The sequence below is a fragment of the Mytilus galloprovincialis genome, chromosome 5 (assembly GCF_965363235.1).
Source record: "Mytilus galloprovincialis chromosome 5, xbMytGall1.hap1.1, whole genome shotgun sequence".
NCBI lineage: Eukaryota > Metazoa > Mollusca > Bivalvia > Mytilida > Mytilidae > Mytilus > Mytilus galloprovincialis.
Window position 1 is genome coordinate 48,298,002 of NC_134842.1, and position 17,402 is coordinate 48,315,403.

Below are 17,402 nucleotides of genomic sequence, written 5' to 3' on the forward strand. Positions count from 1 at the left end.
AATTGTAAAAAGTGATTTTTGTTATATCGACACCTGCAGTATTTGATTGCCCTTTAAATGAATAAATGTACCACGAACTCCACACACTTCCCTTGTTTAAAACACCAACAAAAGCAATAGTGTTGGTTCAAAGTTTTTTTTGTGTTTCATTGTTTACAATTGGCTTACTCAACGACCTTGTCATAACAAAACTGTTTAGGCGATTCGTCTTCACTTTTGATTATTCTAATTTTTTTTTCAACAGAAAAATTTAATTTCAAACTTTTACATTGCATTACATTCCATAGCTTCGAATTTAAATATATTCAGACATTAATTAATCAACTCTGAAGAGAACCTAGTTACTGGAGGCTGACAATGTTTTCTAGACTAACCAATAAAGTCGTTTAGTCTTAAAGAACGGAGATAAAATTTTAACAATATTACAATTAAATGTTTAAATAAAAATCGTCAGTAATTTTAAGAATAAATTAAACTGATATTAAAAAAAATTACAAGTGAAGGACTGGTACAATTTGGAGAGACGGGCTTATGAGAGGCGTAACGAAAGCGCTCTTCAAAATTCATAAAATCATAAGAAATGTAAGTATGAGAAAGAGAGAGATAGAGAGCGTAACACATGACAAGCGGGAGCTTCCAATGCGTAAGCCCTGTTTCTCCTACATGTACAAGTGTTCTGCTGGAACATATCACAGACATCACGTGCATTTGGCCTCTCTTTCATGAAGAATCACAGGAAATTTTATGTGTTTTAACTCCGGCTCTGATATTGCCGTTCAAATACAGTAATTATAAAAAGGAAACGAAAAGCAGTAAAACACGGTAGCTGCTATTAAATTGATTAGGTATTGTATATATTGCAGATATTCATTTCAAAAATCAATACCCCAAATATCACTTTTTGGTTTAAATTCAAACACTTTCACATGTTACAACCCTGCCAAAACTTACTAAAGTTTACACATACATACGTCGAACTGCTTATTTTTTTTAATTATCGAATTTAGCTTTTAATAAAAAGTACAGTATTTTATTTACATTCATTGTTTTTAAAACATCTTAAAAAATAAACAATTTGTTCTTCACCTGGCTACCCCCTTCACACCCCTTCAGTCGAACGTAGGTGCATCGTACTTTGAGTATTTTAAATATCTTTATTGTCTATTTACAATGTAATACTGCGCACTTGTATTTGATCATGTGATAAAACTACCGTCAGATAATGTTGTTTACCTCAATTTAAAAAGGTAAGTACATTATGCTAAGCTGCATTCCTGATTTATTATTAACTACACACACATACACATATGTATACAAAAATGAAAAGAAGACAATCATTTACTTGATGAAGAACTGTTAAATAGTGTTAAGTGGTAATTCGATTGACCTTTTGGTCATTTTAGGTTTCGGTTTAGTAGATGTATGAACTATGAATATGATATCTTTCTTTATTTATTTGACATGATTACATTCGCTTTGTTAATTTATTTACTACAACTGTGTCTATATGGTCTATTTTCACTGCTGCAGGACAGCAAGTCAACACCGAAGGCTAGTATGTAATAGATGCACTAGTTCATTGTCAATTTCATGAAGGTCAAGATACGAGGCAAACATATCGCTATCAGTTGTACCCGTAGTTTCATGGGATAGATGCATTCAACAAAGTAACAAAACTTTAAATCATTCGGTGAGAGGATATCGTTTTTACAGCTGAAATTGAATTTATAGGATAATGTTATGTGGCACATAGATGTGATGGTCACTTGGTTTTAGTTATTGACATTTTGAGTCTAGAGAAAAATCTTTTAACACAGAACCTCTGCAGATGTTTAGTGAAAATTTTTACTTGCAAGAGATAAATAATTATACAAGGTATACCACCATTGATTTTCTTTTATTAGTCGATGTTAAATTTGCACTTTAAAAAAAAACAGTGCAGAATTTATCTTCATTTCAAATAAAGAATACTTGGCATGAGTAAAGTGTTATCCTGTCCAGTACCATAGCAAAAACATATTATGTTTTATTGCATATAAGAAAATAACCATCACTGGAAGCTAACCAATCAAATATTCACCCCTTTTCTTTCTGTTGACAAGCTTTAGTAACCATGTAACTCCAAGTTTTCAAAATATTCAATAGAAACACAAAAGAAAAAAGCGATAGTGCTTTGAAACACACAAGATATATGTCTATAACATAGATTTTTTTTACTGCAATGAAATGTAGGATAAATTTCCTACAACTGTGAAATTCAAGGGCATATTTTTTTGGCCAATTTGTCTATGCAACCGGATGTGACATACTATGATTTAGTGGTATGACACCTATATTTACGTCATATAACTAAAATAGGCTGACGTAATATGTCGTTTTTAAAGTAGAACACAAGTTTTATTACAAAACTACTGAAGGAAAATTCAAACGGAAAGTCTTCTCATAAGGCCACATCAATTTAATTTCTTGTTCGACGGACCCGCCCGCACATATTTTTTCAAAACAGATTTTTTTTATATTCCCGCTTTCCGCATCCAGAAATGTAATCATGTCCATTTCCCGCACCATTTTTTGTAAATATTGTAAAAAGATATCAACTTTTGTTTTTAAATCACAGTCTAACCTGTATTTAACGATTTTAAAGCACACAACCACACTGTGTAAATATTTGTTTCAGCATGAAACCAATTTATCCCAACTGGGATTGCTCCGATATAAATATATAACAACGGAAATACCTGTACAGAACAAAACATTGGTTTCTTTCCCCCTTACTTATATTCCCTATCAAAATAATGTTCGTTGTTAGAATAAAGTACAAAGAACTTTTGAAGGATTTGCTTTCAACTGCAATTATATTGTATGCTGGCGAAACTAAACTTTTCATAGTCGCTGCATGTCTATGCACCTGTCCTGATTCTTTAGGGGCCTGCCGTTCAGCAGTTATCGTTTGTTGATGAGGTTCATTGGTATTTTCCCGTTTGGATATATAAATTAGATCGTTGGTTTTCCTGTTCGAATTGTGTACACTAATAATTTTAAACCTTTGTAAAAACTTTTCTAAAAAAAGGGGTCCACTTAATATTTTGAATAACAACTGTTAAAGTAAATGGGTTGAAATGGTTAAAGTAAAAAAGTCCAGGGATATTACAAAGTTCTTGGACATGTTTTGAACATTTTACAAGATAGATATATAGCTCTTTGAAAAAATATGAGCTCTTTGTACTAAAAAGTGTTTTTTACAAAAAAAATATATTATAACTTATATTGACCCCTCATAAAAGGGATATTTATAACATTAAGGGGTTAATTCCCAACCTGATTATGACTTTGATGGAGAATTGTCTCATTGTCAGTCACACATACATAGACCAAAATTAATTATTCAATAATTTCTTGGTGAACATTGAAAATATACTTCATAAATTAAAGAAATGTCAAAGTACAAGTGATAAATCAAGTTTGAATATTGTCAAAACCTTACAAAAAAAAAATTTAATCGCTCGCCTTTACTTCTCAAGCTTCGTCTCAAAAATTTGCAAATTAAATATCCTTTTATTAAAATTTTCAAATCGCTCGCTTACCCCAATTTTTGTAGTCCAAAAATCCGTAGAACAAGAAATTAGTTGGTGTGGCCTAATAACTAAATACAAAGCTTAAAAATGTTGATGAATGCAAAACAACTGTCACATTCCTGACCTGATGCAGGCACTTCCTTATGTAGAAAGATAGTAAAATAGTTAAAACAATGTGTCTATAGTTAAACATATATGATTAAAAATAAATTTATGATTTGATGTTTATATCAATAACTGTCAAAAAAAAAAGAAACATGCCACTGATTTAATTTGCAAATGACTTGTTAAATAACAGATGTATCAATGGGCAAATTCAATATATATTATTATGTCTCAAGTTCATCAGCAATATTTGAAAATGACATCATATAACGTATCAAATACAACAACCATCATTTCAAAACAGCAGTATGTGTCAGAAACAAGTGCCATGAAACAATTCAGTACATTATATTGGTGAAAGAGACTCCTGAACATTAATTGTGTGAAGTGTTGTTGAAACAGTGTAAGGACAAATTTTGATGAGTTTGAATAAAAGCGAAATATATGGTGCCATTATGTCATCTATGAGCGTTAACAGTTCTGTTACAAAAATACAAAGGTGTTTAATAATAACATGATACATCTTACTAAATCCTTGCATTACCACTACCTTAACGATCAACGTCCTGGACACAACACGAAACATATCAGTCACCGTTTACTTAAAGTAATTATGAAAACACAGCAAATAAATTTTGAAAAGGTATCCATTCGAAAAGAGCACTTCCAGTGATTAGTTGCGGGTCCACGGTAAATCTATCATTGTAAAACGTAAACGTTGCGCTCCATACCGCTAGCTAAGAAAAGAACCGTTGCAAGAACGGTGTGCATGAATTCGGTTTCGTTAAACCTGCGCGAATAGTATGTGAACTAATTTAATTTGTATGTGTTGCCCAAAGGTTAATCATACTGTTGATGTTGCTTTTATGAAATAGTTGTGCAAATGTTGAAACCGGATACTCTAGGATCACCAGTTATTGGTTTATCGGACACACTGTTGTCTTAACTGAACAATAGTTCTTTGGTGAAAATGATGTGAAACATTGCTCGTTGCCAAACCATATTATATCCAACTCTGGAATCCGCTCTGTATCACTTAGACCACCCAATATGAACAATTTGCATTTGATACGAAGTTTAAAGTTAGGTTTTCTTTTTGCTCTTGTTTTACAAAAGGTTTCAACAAATATAAAAAAAATGTTCAACACTTAGATGTTATTTTCTTAGCTAGCGGTATGGAGCGCAATGTTTACGTTTTACAATAATATATTTACCGTGGACGCACCAAATCTTGTTTTTAAATTTGTAGACTCATGAATCGCTGAATTGCAATTATATGAAAACTTGTCTGTAATGTATCAACATGTTTTAGTTAGAAGTCTGGCTATAAATCAATCAAAAACATATAAAAATAAAATTGTTAGTTGTGAGTTCTTCTGTTGTTGAGAATATATTGTCAACGGATATATTGATAATAATACAATTTGCTATATTTACAAAAAAAAGAGAAAGCATAGCCATTTTCACGAAGAGGACGACCTATGCGAACGGATAGTTTTGATTGTTTAGGTTGGCGGAGTTGATACTTCTATAATCTTGGGGTTTTATACAACATGAAAAGTCACAACGGAGTCAATTGATTCACCGCACAAGATATGATATCAACATTTATACGAACGGAACACCTTATGCTAGTATCAGTGCATGTTATTTTTCTGAATCATTATGTTATTTTTTTTAAAGTTTAGACATGTTAAAGAATTTTGTCCGGCAGTTTCTTCTGCTTTCTGAAATTGGAGTAAATGTGGTAAGAGCATTTCTAGAAAGTAAATATCAACATGACGACTTTGAGACATTCCTCGAGATTAATAAAATCTTGATTTTCCATCTAAAGGATAATTACAGGAGAGGTTGTTGTACATGTGTTAATTTTCCACACACAACAGTAATCCGAAAAGCACAATTTGACCAGCTTTTCGTCACCAATGGACGAAATTGTCCCAAACGTGCACAAAACTGTCATTGTCAATTTATTGCTAATCCTAATATTCAACTGGTCGATATTGATCTGACTTTGGTAGGAATTCTTTTAAACAACTGTTTCACACTGACTCCGCAACAAAAAGATTGTGCCAAAGATATACGAGAAAACAGAAACGAAATATCCCATTTTGCACACAAAAAAGACATTGATGATAGGACTTTTTACGCTATGTGGGGAACCGTTACGAATGCAGCTATACACTTGGCAATGTGCATTAGCCAGGATTATTCTAATAACATACGGGATAAAATAAGACTGCTTAAGGAAAGGACAATATCACCAGTCGAGTACACCGATGCTTTACTAGAAATCTATCGCTGGAAAATGAACCATGATGAGGTGAGTTCTTTAATAGTTACCAAAGGTACTAGCTACGAGATATATAAAAAAAATCTTAAATATGATTTGTTTTGTTCAATCATTGATGAAACGGAAAAAGTGAAATAATTATTTGCTTATAGCAGCCAGTATGGTTCAATTTTGTATAACATTTATGACGAATTATTCACTTGCAGGTGAATCATTTGACCTCATCGTTGAATCCGAATTAATTTTAATTAGGTCTTTCCACTTTTCTGTGGAAAGACCTATTGTTTTTCTTCTGATTATTTTTTTTTTCTTCCGCCTAATTTTGTTCTTGCGATAAACATTTGTTTCGCAATATGTCGCTTAGATATTTGGTATATGATATCGAACAGTTTATGCGCTTTTGAAATTTACCCTGCGTAAACGAATACTTTTCTTTGTAGGAGTTATCTCCCCAAACACTGTTTTCCTTGTTAGCGAATTTCCTTCGCAACCGTAAAAGATTATGACAAATTTGTTTTACAAAATTGCTCGTTATATCCTTCGCATGATTTGACCGAAGCGATATGACCGCTCCATATGAGAGTTATTTCCCCTTATGCATCTGATATAAGTGATATAAATTTCTATCTTATAAAGCATAAGTGATAGAGACCTAGGATCTTTTGATTTGAGGTCCTTGGTCCCAAAAAATGAAAATTAGGTCAAGGTCAAAGGTCAAGGTCATATTCTAATATTTGAATTTGGCTTATTTTCGCTTATATCCAAAGACTGTATAAGATATCAACAAATTATTTTTACTAAATTGTTAGTTGCGACATGTCGTAAGATGTAAATTTTGATTGCAAGCGTACGTTGAATGTAAAAGGGAGTTTTCTCCCCTCTTGTATTTAAAAATACGCGTTTGGTGATATAACTCATTAACTAAATATAATAAAGACCTATGGTCTTTTGATTTGAGGTCCTTTGTTTATGACCTTGAAATTGATCTCAAGGTCATAGCTTAATTTGACGTTCTAGATTTTGACCTTTGCTTTTATTCTATATGTATACATGATAAAGATATACAACTTTTAGAAAAAGGTATCAAACCATTTAACCTTGTAAAAAACAACCGGAAGTGACCTTTTGTAAACCGGAAATAGCTATTTTTTTGTACTTTATTAATATAAAAGTATATAGAACCAGATATTTTTGGAATCAGTGTCAAGTAAATATTCAAATATAATCGGAATTAACATTTTTCAAACCGGAAGTAACATTTATCTCCCTTATTTAAAAAAAATGTATGGAAACAATATATTTTTGGAATCAGCTTACTAGGAGCTATCATTTGACGATTGAAATGACATTTTAAACTTAGTTTCACAACTTTTCATATCAAAATACATTGTTTTGATGGAAAGACCTTCAATTGTTCTCTGAACAATTGGTTTTTAATTATATTTAAATCTCTTGTCTAGATATAGATAACGCATGCTTTGTGTGTGTTAAGTTATTTAAAGGAAAAGAATGTTAAAATTTAAAAAGAAATTAAAGTAAATCATTTGATTGACTGATTAGATCCACAAAAAAGTCCTTCTTATACAGGCAGAACGATGATTGACATGTATTTTCAATCTATAATATGAGATGAAACAGACCTAGAAAAATGCAATTACACAAATTCACTTTCGATTTATTTATATGTATGTTTACATCGCTAATAGGACCATCAGAGCTATTCGGAGGTCAACTCGATAGTTAATTAAACGTCGTTAAGACTAAAATACACATGAAACGAGGCTTTTTTTATAATTTGGATAAATGTTCTACATTGTAATTAATCAAGTATGAAAATATGAGTAAAATCAATGAACATGAATTTGACAGCTAGTGCCTCTTTAAGGTTTAATCCCTTTCGGTGGCCTGTTTATTATGAAATGTTCACACAAATGCTTCAATATTAAAACAGTAAAACACCCAGAATAAAGTGCCATTATGTATATAAACCAGTTTGAATGGTTGTTTAAAGCATTACTGTTAAATAATTAATTACATTAAACAACACGACGGGTGCCACATGTGGAGCAGGGTCTGTTTACACTTCCGGAGCATCTGAGATCACCCCTAGTTTTTGGTGGGATTCGTGTTGTTTATTCTTTTGTTTCCTATGTTGTGTCATGACTTCTATTGTTTGTATGTTTGTCCTTTTTATTTTTAACCATGGTGTTGTCAGTTTATTTTCGATTTATGGGTTTTTTGCAAAATACTCACAGGCTTTTAAGTACACAGATTTTCGTTATAAAATTGTAAACATAAATTACTCACTTGTTGCCGTATTATGGTATATTAATCACTGTCTTAAAAAATATTAAAAATCTTTATATCCGACAAACATGCAAGCATTAATTCTTACAACAATGTTGTCAATAAAATGAGTTTTTACTAGACTGTCATACATGTGAGAGATGTATAAAACCAGACTTAATCCACAATTTCTTTATAAGAAAATGCTTGTCCAAAGTTAGGAAAATGACAGTTGTTTTTCATTCGGTAGATGTGTTTGAGTTTTGGATTTCGCAATTTGATAGGGGACCTTCCGTTTGAACTTTTCGTCAGGGTTTGTTATTTTTGCCATTTAAATTTCTACCTTTAACATATAAAAAAAATGGTTTGCCTACAAATTTGATTTTTCTTTTGAGTGTCACTTTTATAACCATGGAATAATTATTGCTCATGACATGCACATGTGTTAATCATTGCGAAATCTATGATGAAACTAATTGTTAACATCATTTACCAATTCACGTTCTTTATGTGCCTGTACCGAGTCTTTTATTGCTTTTATACGTTTGTCGGTATCAATTTTTGTTTACTGTTTTGCTTGCCTAAAACGACGGTTAGTTGTCACTAGTTTCAATAGTTTTACATTTTGTTTTCTCATGGCCATTTACAAAAAAAATTGCCTGTATAGAAAATCAATATTACAAAAGAAAATGACGATTTGTTTAATTTACTTCACAGAGTACCTCAGAGATACTTCGCATACTACAAGCATTGCAACTACAAAATGTTGAAATCTTAGATGCTCTAAGATATCAACGGTCAACTAACAATCATGATAATATTGTACCTGCCACTGTTGCAAGAGACCTACAGTCATCTGAAAGTCATGCTGATATTTGTACTGTAATAGGAAATCACCACTCACATGAGAGTCATTATGATGTTGTTAGTAGAAATCAATGGTCAACTTATGATCATGATAAAACAAACAGACAAGCTGTAGAAGAAACAGAATGTAAAACAGGTATGGAAAATATTTCTTAATGCTACATCAATATTGATGTTCTCTGCTGGTCCCGTACTTCTTCTCTCGATCAAAACGTAGGTTGTTTATGATTATTCTATTTGCTCATAGCAACACAGTGGAAAAATTTTATCAAAATTGACTGAACATAACAAGGAGGTATTAAAAACTGACAAGGTTATAAGAAAGAAATAATACATACGACGACGAAAGGTCAAACAAATCTATTTTTTGTTCATAAACATAATTTTTTTTTTATTCTTCATATATGATCAAGTCAAATGTAATTTTAAAGGGGGTTCATGTAGTCGATTTCACGCTAATGGTAAAATCAGTTAACAATGCATCTTTTTGAGATAGTCACAGTTTGACAACGCCAAAAAAAATAACATAAAACGTTATTTATGTCATAACTGTATGCATTGTCAAAACAAGTTGTGCAACTGCCAGCCAAATATAAAAAGTCTATGAATATGTCAATGATGACATTATCGTACACATTTATGTGATAGTTTCCTTTATATACATGTATATGTAGAAAAAACAAAAAAAGATCTAAGGAAGTTATACACTGTGCTATCCAAAATTCGTGTATTTAGTTTTTATGATATATATGTTATTCTCATCGGATTTTGTCAAATGTCTTATCGTTTGTAGTTGTAAATCTTATTTTTTTCTGTTCTATTCGTGTGTTATGGTAAAAATAATTAATCACCCAGTTTATTTATAAGATTTGAGTTTGAGTCAACTTAATTTATACGATGTATTTGGTTTATAGTTTTATTCATAAGAAATACCGATATAGCTAGATAATACAATTAATTATCTAATTAAAACCTCAATTTTATATTAATAAGTACTAGTATTGCATTTTTTATTGTTATTAATGCATTTTATATCAGTATATCAAACATAATTTTGAGTTCTATGCTATTTTCTGAAATTAATAAAAATTCAAATGTGACGTCACTTTGTGCGTCGACCTCTTCGACTAACTCGGCTGTGCCTTTTTGTGTGCTGGTTTATGATGTATTACGTATTTGTTTTTATTCTGTAGTTATTCAACACTTCGGTGTTAACATGTAAAACTATTATATAGTCCTTTTTAATTTTACTGTTTGCAAAAGTATGAATTATTCTAAACACTAAGGATGTTCTTATCCCAGGCAGATACCCTTAGGCATATTTGGCACATTTTATTGGAACTTTTGATCCTTAATGCTCTACAACTTTGTACTTGTTTTGGCTCTTGAACTTTTTAATCTGAGTGATACTGATGAGTCGTATGTAGACGAATTATAAATTATAAGCCTGTTACCTTTTGATAGCTATTATGGGTGTAATTCCCTGTCTTGTATGTTCTCCCATTTATTTGCATTGTAGTCCTGTCAGTAATGTTTTCATTTTAATTTCTAGTTTTTGGTTGGGTTCGTGTTGCTTATTCTTTAGTTTTCTATGTTGTGTCATGTGTACTCTTAGTTGTCTGTTTGTCTTTTTCATTTTTAGCCATGGCGTTGTCAGTCTATTTTCGATTTATAAGTTTGACTGTCCCTCTGTTATCTACTGTCCCTCTTTTAATGTTATATTTGACAAATGTTTGACATTGCCATAAAAACAGGAGTTTTGGCTAGCCACAAAAACAGGTTCAATCCACTTTTTTTGTACATGTCCTGTACCAAGTCAGGAAATTGACCATTGATATATAATGTTCGTTTCTGTGTGTGTTGCATTTTAGTGTTGTGTTTTTGTTGTGTCGTGGTTCTCCTCTTTTAATTGATGTGTTTTCCTCAGTTGTGATTTGTAACCCAGATTGTTTTCTTCTCAATCGATTAATGAATTTCGAACAGCTGTGCACTACTGCTGCCTTTCTTTTGTATTCTATTTAGAAACCATAATAATCTTTTCCACCGAAATGTACACATTTATAACTTTACAACTGAATATACGAAGATATACCGTACAAGTAAATATGTTGCAAATAGTTGTAGCATTTGTTCCAGTAAATAATTTGTAATTCATTTCTTGATTAATGATGAAAGTATTATTTATTCATTTTTTTTCTACACAATAATCCACAGTTATTCTACAAATATTAGAAATGTCTACATTTTGGTGGATTTGCTTTTGAACTGGTGCATCATGTGATTAAAAGTTACCCAAGTTTTAAATGTTTACATAAACAGTATCCCTCAACTCTAAATGTTTAACTTAATCAATTCACCACTCGTAAAACCGCATGTCAAACATTGAAAGACAAATCATTTTTTTGAATAATGCGTCAAATATTACATTATAACAAATACAGTTAATGCTGTTCTCTTCCTTAAAATTTTCAATTTCTAATCCGGTAAACTTGGTGAATAACAACGCAGTATTTGAATTATATCCGTTTTATCTAAATTATATGCTGGTGAAGTGTGGGGAAATTTTTGTATTTACATTTTAAACTTTAATCGACGTTCCTCAATATTTATTATTCCTTATCACTGTTAGTAACACAACTACATTGTATTTAAATCCTATGATTAAGACGTATGTGTGTATGGTATGTCTATGGTGCGTGGGTGGGAAACAAATCTGTACTGTCGGTTAGGCGAACCACAAATGACAGTTCTACACTATAATACTATAATTTAGCGCTTATACACTAGCATGAAGTTATCATGATTGATATTACTTAAACCGGTAATAACTAATTGTTTGTCCAATCAAATTAAATTAAACATATACATGTTTTGATTTGAACACACACGTGCTTAAAGTTAACACCTACACGTGTTCCCGAGTAACCTTTGTGAATACATGCTACATACTCTGCTGTAACTGGTAACTGCAAATAATGCCATTTTTTTAGTATATCAGTATAGCATACTAGAATATATTTTACGTGACGTAATACTACCTTTCTAGCGCACAGTTGTTTAGGATGTTTTAAATAAATATACACGAACATGTTATTGTCTATTCAATTTCTCTTTTAAAATTGTAGTTGATGAGCATGACAGCGTTATCAATGAAGATGATGCAAAGTATTTCAAGCTGTTTGGTGAGGTAAATCAACTGCGACAGAAGGGTGAGGAAGATACAAAATGTGGTACGCTATACTCTATCCTTGTGTATATCGTATTACATGGATCTGCAACAGAAGCGGAAATTAATTATGAGATTCTCTCAAACATTTATAATAGCATTTACAAAACTGCTATTCCTTCTGAAAATATTTGCATTGAATCGTGTCTAGCAGAATTGGTACCAACATATCTTGACCAGGTTGATGAAAAGTTTACACCATGCAACATAACTATTGTGAAGGCAGTGGTATATTTTTTTGGAAACGAAAGTTGTGAATGCTTCGTTAGGAATTGCAGTCTTGATATTATGATGGATTATGTGGTACCGAGCTGTACGAGTATCGAAGATTTTCATGTAGTAGTTGACATATATGTACTTGCATCTGCCCTTGTTCAGAGAATTAAAAGCAAATCCGATGCCAGGCCTGTCGGGAAGTACGTCTTTAAAGCATTTTTCGATCATAAGAATATTGAAATTTCCAATTTGTTCATAGACACACTGGAACAAAGTAAAGAACATTTTACATCAGATCATATGATTCACCTGTTAGATGGTCTGACAAAAGATGGAACAAAATTTTCAATATTTGATAAACTAGAAAAGTTGTTTAATGTATTCTGTCGTCAAGTTGACAAATCTGGAAACACTATTTTGCATTACTAAGTCACCCGATTTTCTGAATCAAAAAGATTTCACGCATACATCAAGTTTTTCTGCGAAAGTAATATTGTTGTCATGCAGCTAGAAAATGACGACAATCACAGTCCGATAGACTTTGCAGCTTATCAAGGGAGGTATGACGTTATTGCAGACATCCTGAGTAATACAGAGAGTACAGAAGAAATAACCTCTCGAATTTTAACCATGGTTAAAGAAGGAGTTGATTCACTTCAGCGTATAAATCTTTCAAAATCAAGTGTTGACTCTAAATTGCATATTGCAACAAAAAAATCTATAACACTAGGTGATAGTAAAGATTATGAAAATATTCTTGATATTATTGGACGACAGGAAAATGCCTTTTTATCAGGCAGTGATGTCAAAGAAGAAGAGGAAGAAAAGAAAACTGATGACGAAAAAGCAAAAAGAAAGGCTGATTGCTCAGAAGATATATCAAAAACGGTTGGAGATGGAATTTTGAATATGGTGACTGAAATCAAGAAGGGCCTGAATGCAATTACAAAAATTCCTATTTTGATTAAAACTATTCACCAGGCAACAAAAATTGAAGACGAAGATTAGGCTTTGTGTGTTTGTAAATTAAACGTCAAATAATTTTATCTATTAAGAAAAATACATATGGCTACGTACCAGATGTGTGCTACTTCTCTTCAATGTCTGGATTAATTTCAACAATACATATCTCTAAGCTATTTCGATTTTGAATAGTTAATTTTTCTTGACAGGGTAGTAATTTAGCAGCCAAATTGCTTGACTATGAGATATAAAACAAATAACAATAATATCAAACGCCAAGGTTATTTAAAAACGGTAGGTTCATAAATACAGACAAAATAAAACGTTTAACATGATCAACCAAAGGAAATGCAAGAAGTAAAATAACAAAAATACCGAAATCCGAATAAATTTTGAACGGAGAGTCCCTTCGCAAATGGCAAAAGCAAAAGCTCAAACACATATAAAAAAAAATGGCACATAAGTTGGTTTTTATAGCTATAAAAAGAAGATGTGGTATGGTTTCCAACAAGACAACTCTCCACAAGACTAAAATGACACAGAAATTAACAACTATAGGTCACCGTACGGCCTTCAACAATGAGCTTAGCCCAAAATAACAATGTAAAACAATTCAAACGAGAAAACTTACGGCCTTATTTATAAAGCTAGTTCACTTCTATGGCAGTTTATATCCATCATATTGGCCAAAAGGTCTTAGCAACCAAAAAACAGCATTAAACATTACATGTTAATGTTACAATAATTTGGATCTAGTAGCAAGAAAACTGAACAAACATACATCAGAGATAAACAACTCAACGACTACAGTCATTTGAGTCATACGACCAAAACAAATAACAAAAACACAAATAAAAGGAAAACTATAAACTTTAAGTAAATAAAAAGATACACAACTGCAACACATAGAATCGTCTTAATAGCAGCTGCGAGCTCTTGAGTATCATATAAGTTGAGAAATGTTGCTGATAAGGTGAGGAAATTTTTGAAATCGTCTTGTTTGTCATATATTCTGGTACATATACTGAGATCACCGCTCTAATCTCATTCGAGTAATATGTATAGAAATTAGGCAGACGAAGTTTTACCTGATGATTGTTTAATCTCTAATTCAGGAAGATGTGCAAATGGGTCCCAATAAGTACAGTGTAAATTTTAAATGAAAAGAACATCAACCGTATACTTGTATGTGATATTAAATGATCTAGTTTTTGCCGAGCCTGCAACTTTTGTTGCAGAAAGCTCGACATAGGGATAGTGATCCGGCGGCAGCGGCGGCGGCGGCGGCGTTAGCTTACTTCTTAAGAGCTTTATATTTTAGAAGGTAGAAGACCTGGATGCTTCATACTTTGTATATAGATGCCTCATGTTACAAACTTTCCGTCAGTCACATGTCCAATGTCCTTGACCTCATTTTCATGGTTCAGTGACTACTTGAAACAAAAGTTAAGATTTTTTGTAAGGTTGAATTCTCTCTTATTATAATTAATTGGATAACAATATTTGATATGTGCGTACCTTGCAAGGTCCTCATGTCCGTCAACTAGTTTACACTTGACCTCGACCTCATTTCATGGATCAATTAAAAAGGTTAAGTTTTGGTGGTCAAGTCCATATCTAAGATACTATAAGCAATAGGTCTAGTATATTTGGTGTATGGAAGGACTGTAAGGTGTACATGCCCAACTGGCAAGTGTCATCTGACCTTGACCTCATTTTCATGGTTTAGTGGTTATAGTTAAGTTTGTGTGTTTTGGTTTGTTTTTCTTATACTATATGCAATAGGTCTACTATATTTAGTGTATGGACTGATTGTTAGGTGTACATGTCTAGCTGACAGGTGTCATCTGACCTTGACCTCATTTTCATGGTTCAGTGGTCAAAGTTAAGTTTTTGAGTTTTGGTCTATTTTTCTAATACTTTATGCATAGGTCAACTATATTTGGTGTATGGAAATATTTTATGATCTATATGTCTGTTACGCAGGTTTTATTTGACCTTGACCTCATTTTCACGTTCCATTGCTACGTGTTAAGTGTTAATGTTTTGGTCTGTTTTTTCTTAATTTATAAGCAATAAGTCAACTATATTTGATGTTTTGAAAAATTGTTAGCTGTACATGTCTGCCTGGCATGGTTCATCTGACCTTGACCGCATTTTCATGGTTCATTGATCAATGTTTCGTTTTCTTTGTTAATGTTGAGTTTATGTGACAGTTGTAATAAAGCTTTATATTTAGGTATATCAACATAATATCAATGATTAGTAAAGAAGGTGAGACATTTCAGCGTGTGCACTCTTGTTTTTATATTTATGTAGATTTTTTTTACAAATGTCTGAAAAACATCACCAATATTTGAAAAAGAAAAGTTTCATCAAATGAGGTGCACATTTTTTCCATAATAATGTCGTCAACCTGCCAAAAACACTACCTCTAAATTCGTTCTTAAACAAACACCGGCATACTAATAAACAGTTACGGGTTAGCATGTTTTAATTTTCAGGCTCTCTTTTAACAAAAAGTGCGGTATTGTATCCCAAATCAAAATTTATAGCGTATGGTAACGTTTTTATGGAGGAAGGCATTGTGTATCATTTCTTTCATGGATATGGGTTTTTCACTTTGCATGTGGTATGGTGGTGCAAAGAATGGCCGAATTAATGAAAAAAATCAACAAATTCTGTTGAGGTCCTTTGAATCTACATACGGTTAATGCCGCTTCGCGAGTTAACAATAACACATTGTTTTTTATAATCCCTCCATCACTTTTGGGAAAAAATGGTTATTAGAACGTCAATTCCTTGGTAAGATATTCGGATGAGCGGACAATGTTTTGTTGTTTGTACGGAGCTTTTATGAAGTTTAGTTATCAAATTCAATCAAGTCCTCGGATTTCTTGTTTATTGAAATATTTAATGTACATCAGTCAACATCGTGTTATAATCTTGATCACAGTATAAACAAACAAATATATCAACAAAGAAAAACAAAATGGCACAAAGACAAAGCATATAAACACAAATAAAAGACAAGTTACAAAAAATGATCACAAGTGAACAACACATTGGCTGGATGCATTCGAGTATTTCCTTTTGATTATTTAACTTTATTTTTGTGGTCATATCATGGCTGCCAGGTTTTTAAGTTGAGAAAGTTGGAGTATCCGGAGAGAAACACAGAGTATAATGAATAAAAAACCAAGAATCATTGAAAATTAAAATGGAAATCGAACGGGGAACAACTCACAACCTCAGACTTCAATGTCTAGTGGGTACCTTTTAATAGATAAACCACACAGGCCACCGAGGCCCCTTGAACTACCAACAGTGTCGCAGTAATAACAAAAACTAGTTAAGACATTACAATACAAGTTAATTTCAATCATTAAAAGTAAATGTTAATTTGTTTTTGTTTAAGTAACAGAAAAATGTCGATGTCGCATATTTTATAAGAATACGTGTATTCTCTGGACAGTTTGAACTTTATTTGGTGATTGGTGTAGAAATGTATTTTACGGTTTATTTGCCTATATGTGATCGAAAGAAAACGTATTGAATTGCAGGATGAAAACTGAAAGGAATAGGTGTAAAAACAAGGCAAAATTGTTCTTAAAGATACTCTGAAAGCCTCACAGATCCGAAACTGATGAGTGTTTTATTTTTAATTATCAAACAGAATTGCAAAAATAAACATGATAAACAAATGTTTAAATAATCATAATGACAATTGCTTCGTTTTTTGGGTGTGTATAGTCTGTCAAATTGGATGATTAATTGTAAGGTAAACATTAAAAAATCGACATAATCTCAAGTTATAGAGGAAAATAAATCAAAAGCCAATTAAATAGCCCTGTGAGCATTGTTCACAAAT

General features: G+C 31.9%; 1 protein-coding gene across 1 annotated transcript; it reads left to right on the forward strand.

Moving 5' to 3' along the window:
• Window positions 1–1,199: 1,199 nt before the first annotated feature.
• LOC143075948 (uncharacterized) lies at window positions 1,200–13,707 on the forward strand. The gene is made up of 4 exons (XM_076251548.1): window positions 1,200–1,247; window positions 5,364–6,003; window positions 8,977–9,262; window positions 12,252–13,707. The coding sequence occupies exons 2-4, from the start codon at window positions 5,371–5,373 to the stop codon at window positions 12,995–12,997; spliced, it is 1,665 nt and encodes a 554-aa protein (XP_076107663.1). The 5' UTR covers window positions 1,200–1,247; window positions 5,364–5,370; the 3' UTR covers window positions 12,998–13,707.
• The last annotated feature ends 3,695 nt before the right edge of the window (window positions 13,708–17,402 follow it).